Source organism: Dryobates pubescens, chromosome 36 (assembly GCF_014839835.1).
Source record: "Dryobates pubescens isolate bDryPub1 chromosome 36, bDryPub1.pri, whole genome shotgun sequence".
Taxonomy (NCBI): Eukaryota; Metazoa; Chordata; class Aves; order Piciformes; family Picidae; genus Dryobates; species Dryobates pubescens.
The window spans coordinates 8,108,986-8,112,384 of NC_071647.1; the positions used below are offsets into that span (position 1 = coordinate 8,108,986).

General features: G+C 45.8%; 1 protein-coding gene across 1 annotated transcript; it reads left to right on the top strand.

The window, feature by feature from the left end:
* Positions 1-423: 423 nt before the first annotated feature.
* Positions 424-1,253, top strand: LOC104307895 (olfactory receptor 4N5-like). Its single transcript, XM_009908997.2, is given in 2 exon segments — positions 424-772; positions 775-1,253. Coding segments are annotated over 2 exon segments (828 nt in total).
* The last annotated feature ends 2,146 nt before the right edge of the window (positions 1,254-3,399 follow it).

The following is a 3,399-nucleotide window of genomic DNA, read 5'->3' on the forward strand; positions in this document are numbered from 1 at the left end:
AAACATGACTAGCTGAGATACAGCCATCCACAAGAATCAGCCTACCCATGGAAGAACGGGATGATACTTCAGGTCTTAGATTCCACCCAGGTGCCAGTTCCCAAAGCACAGAACAAAGAAAGAACATCTGATAAAATGTGGACATTGCCAGTTCACATTTCCAGTAAAATGCCCAAGATAAAGTATCTTAGGATTAAGAGTTCCCTAAAGCCAGGAAATGGGTAAAGGATGAGCATTTCAGTTGATGCAAGTTGCAGATTTTGCAGTGGTCTTTGTTTTATTCTATTATTAGTCTGTTTTTCAGGGTTCTGCAGAGCAGAAATGGAGCACAGGAACTATACAGTTACAGAGTTTGTTCTGTTGGGATTGTCCCCAGACCACAAAGTCCAGATGATTCTCTTTTTCTTCTTCCTAATTTTCTACATGGTCATTCTGCCAGGCAATGTCCTCATCATCCTCACAATCTGGAGGGACTCCCACCTGGGGTCTCCCATGTATTTCTTTCTGGCCAATATGGCATTCCTGGACATCTGCTACTGTTCTGTGACCCCACCCAAAATGCTGGCTGACTTCTTTTCACACCGTAAGACTATTTCCTACAATGCTTGCATGGCCCAGGTTTTCTTCCTCCACTTCCTGGGAGCGGCTGAAGCTTTCCTGCTCATGGCCATGGCCTATGACCGCTATGTAGCCATTTGCAAACCTCTTCACTACACCAGGCTTGTGAACAGAGGGGTGTGCTGTGTCCTGGTTGGAGCTGCATGGGTGGGGGCTTGGTCCATGGCATCATTCTGTTTGCATTCAGCATCCACCTCCCCTTATGTGGTCCCAACATCCTGGACAACTTCTTCTGTGATGTCCACCAGCTGGTCAAGCTGGCCTGTGCCAACACTCACACAGTGGAGCTTTTGATGTTCCTCAACAACGGAGCTGTTATCGTCGTGTGCTTTGTACTGCTCCTGATCTCCTACACCGCCCTGTTGCTGAAGCTCCAGACACAGTCCTCCAAGGCAAAGAACAAAGTAGCCTCCACCTGTGTTTCCCACATCATTGTGGTTTTTGTCATGTGTGGCCCAGCCATGTACATCTATAGTTTACCCTTCCAAGCTGTCCCAAGGGAAAAACTTGTTGCTGTTTTCCACACAGTCATCTTCCCCTTGACTAACCCCATGATCTATACCTGGCGCAACCAGGAGATCAAAGGCTCAATGTGGAAGCTGCTCAGCAAAGCACAGTTTGGTGTGGAAAACTAAAAAAGCTATTTGTAAATTAAAAAGGGAAGAGATTTTTATTGCTGTTTTATTTGTTAATAATTTCCAGAGGAACAGCTCCTCAGTGTACATCATGTAGCAGCATAATAGAGAGTCCAGAGGAGAACCACAGAGATCATCCCAGGGCTGGAGCACCTCTGCTATGAGGACAGGCTGAGGGAGCTGGGGGTGTTCAGCCTGGAGAAGAGAAGACTCCGGGGCGACCTCGAAGCTGCTTTGCAATAGCTGAAGGGATCCTACAGGAAGGCTGCAGAGGGACTTCTCATGAGTGTGTCAGAGACAGGACAAGGTGGAACGGTTTGAAGCTGAGGAAGTTCTTCAGCAGGAGGGTGGTGAGACTCTGAAATAGGCTGTCCAGGGAGGCTGTGGATGCCTCCTCCCTGGGAGTGTTCAAGGCCAGGTGGGACGAGGCCTTGAGCAGCTGAGAGGTGTCCCTGCTCATGGCAGGGGCCTTTGAGGAGATGATCTCTGAGGTCCCTTCAACCTGAGCCATTCTAGAATTCTGTGATGATGATTGTGCTTTGCCCCTGACTGGCTGTTGTCCTCAGCTCCCAGTTCACCTTTACTGGCCAAACAGCCTACCCTTGCCGCTGGCAGTCAGCCAGAGGCACGGCTAGAGGAGCACACTGCAGGGAACTTCACAAGGGCAAAATGAGCATCACAGCCAGGAGCTGGCTAAAGCAGGGAGTGGGGCTCAGGCTGCATTGGAAAAGCTCTGAGCAGCTTCAGTGAGAAGGCTTCAGAAAAGACTTTTTGAGCTTTATCTTGAGTGTGGAGGGTTTAGGCTATGCCTTTAAAATCTAGTTACAGATTTTGAATAGAAAAGTAGACAAATATAAATGAATCACTGCTGGGTGTAAAAAGGAAAGCTAAAGATTATTCTAAACAAATCCATTGGAAGGATATCTGCTATAAGGCTGACTGTACCAAAACAGTTCTTTTCCTTTTCTGATCTCTTCTCTGCTTGCTTCTCTCAGGAGAGATTAATCTGCTTCTGGCTGACCTTGGCTTGGCTGCATTGTTTCGTTAAGTCTCTCGGGGCGGGCGGTGGAACCGCTTCCGGCTCTCTGGCCTTGGGCTTTTCGTGTTGTTTGCTAATTGTAAGAATCTGTCTAATATTGTAAATCCTGTGTGTTCTGTACACATCCATTGCATTCCATTGTAGAGTGTAGTCTTGCTTGTAAATACAGCTCCATTTGCTTCTGACTGAGTTGGTTTGGCAAAGTTAATGCTGGGAGAGGCAAATTTCAACCCACCACAGCTGAGCTTCTGTTCTCCTCTCAGCTGAAAAAGCATTGAATGGAAAGTCTCATGTTTTGTTTTCTCTTCAAGAGTGAAATGGAAGGTACATTTCTGATGTTTTTATTTATTTACTAGATAAAAATTCTACATACACTTAGATGTCCTATATTAAAGTACAGGAGTGTGAGACTTGCACTACAGATTCATTGCCTATACATATATTTGAAATATTTCTCATTTTTATGTGGTTCCACAAAATGGAAAGGCAGGGATTTGAGATTCATTACAGACTAAGGATAACTTTCAGCAAGTGGAAGCACTTGTAATGCAGCTGTACTGTTCACCATGGATTTGTGTGCATGGTGGGTACAGGAGTGGTTCTCTCTCACATCTACGTGTCCTGCTCAGCAGTGCCAGTGCTGCCAAGAACAAAACCAACACATGGAGGAGAAGTCCCTTGCCTGTGGAGATTTTGTTTTAAAATACAGGATGAAAACCTGCTGATCTTTCTCTGTTTTTCCCCAGGAAATTATTGCCATGGGACAATTCAGGCAATCTTAGCATGCATTGTTTTGTCCTAGAAAATGCTTTTGTGGTCAAATTGTCCCAGCAATAAGTCTCCAAGTGTATTTCTGGCCTCTGTCAGTTTGCCAGTGAGCTTGTGTCAACAAGCAGAATTTAATTTGTGATTAAATACATTGAATAATAAGCTAGGCTCTGGGAACTGAAAGTGCAAGGTCAGGATTTGTTTCGTGGCCTGTCATTTCATTTCGAGGTGGTTACATCCCATTGTCTCACAGCAAATGTCCCTGCAACACCTGGTTAGGCAGGAGCAGGAAGTCTGTGGACCATCTGCACCTCACAAAAGTCACTTGCCTGGAGAATG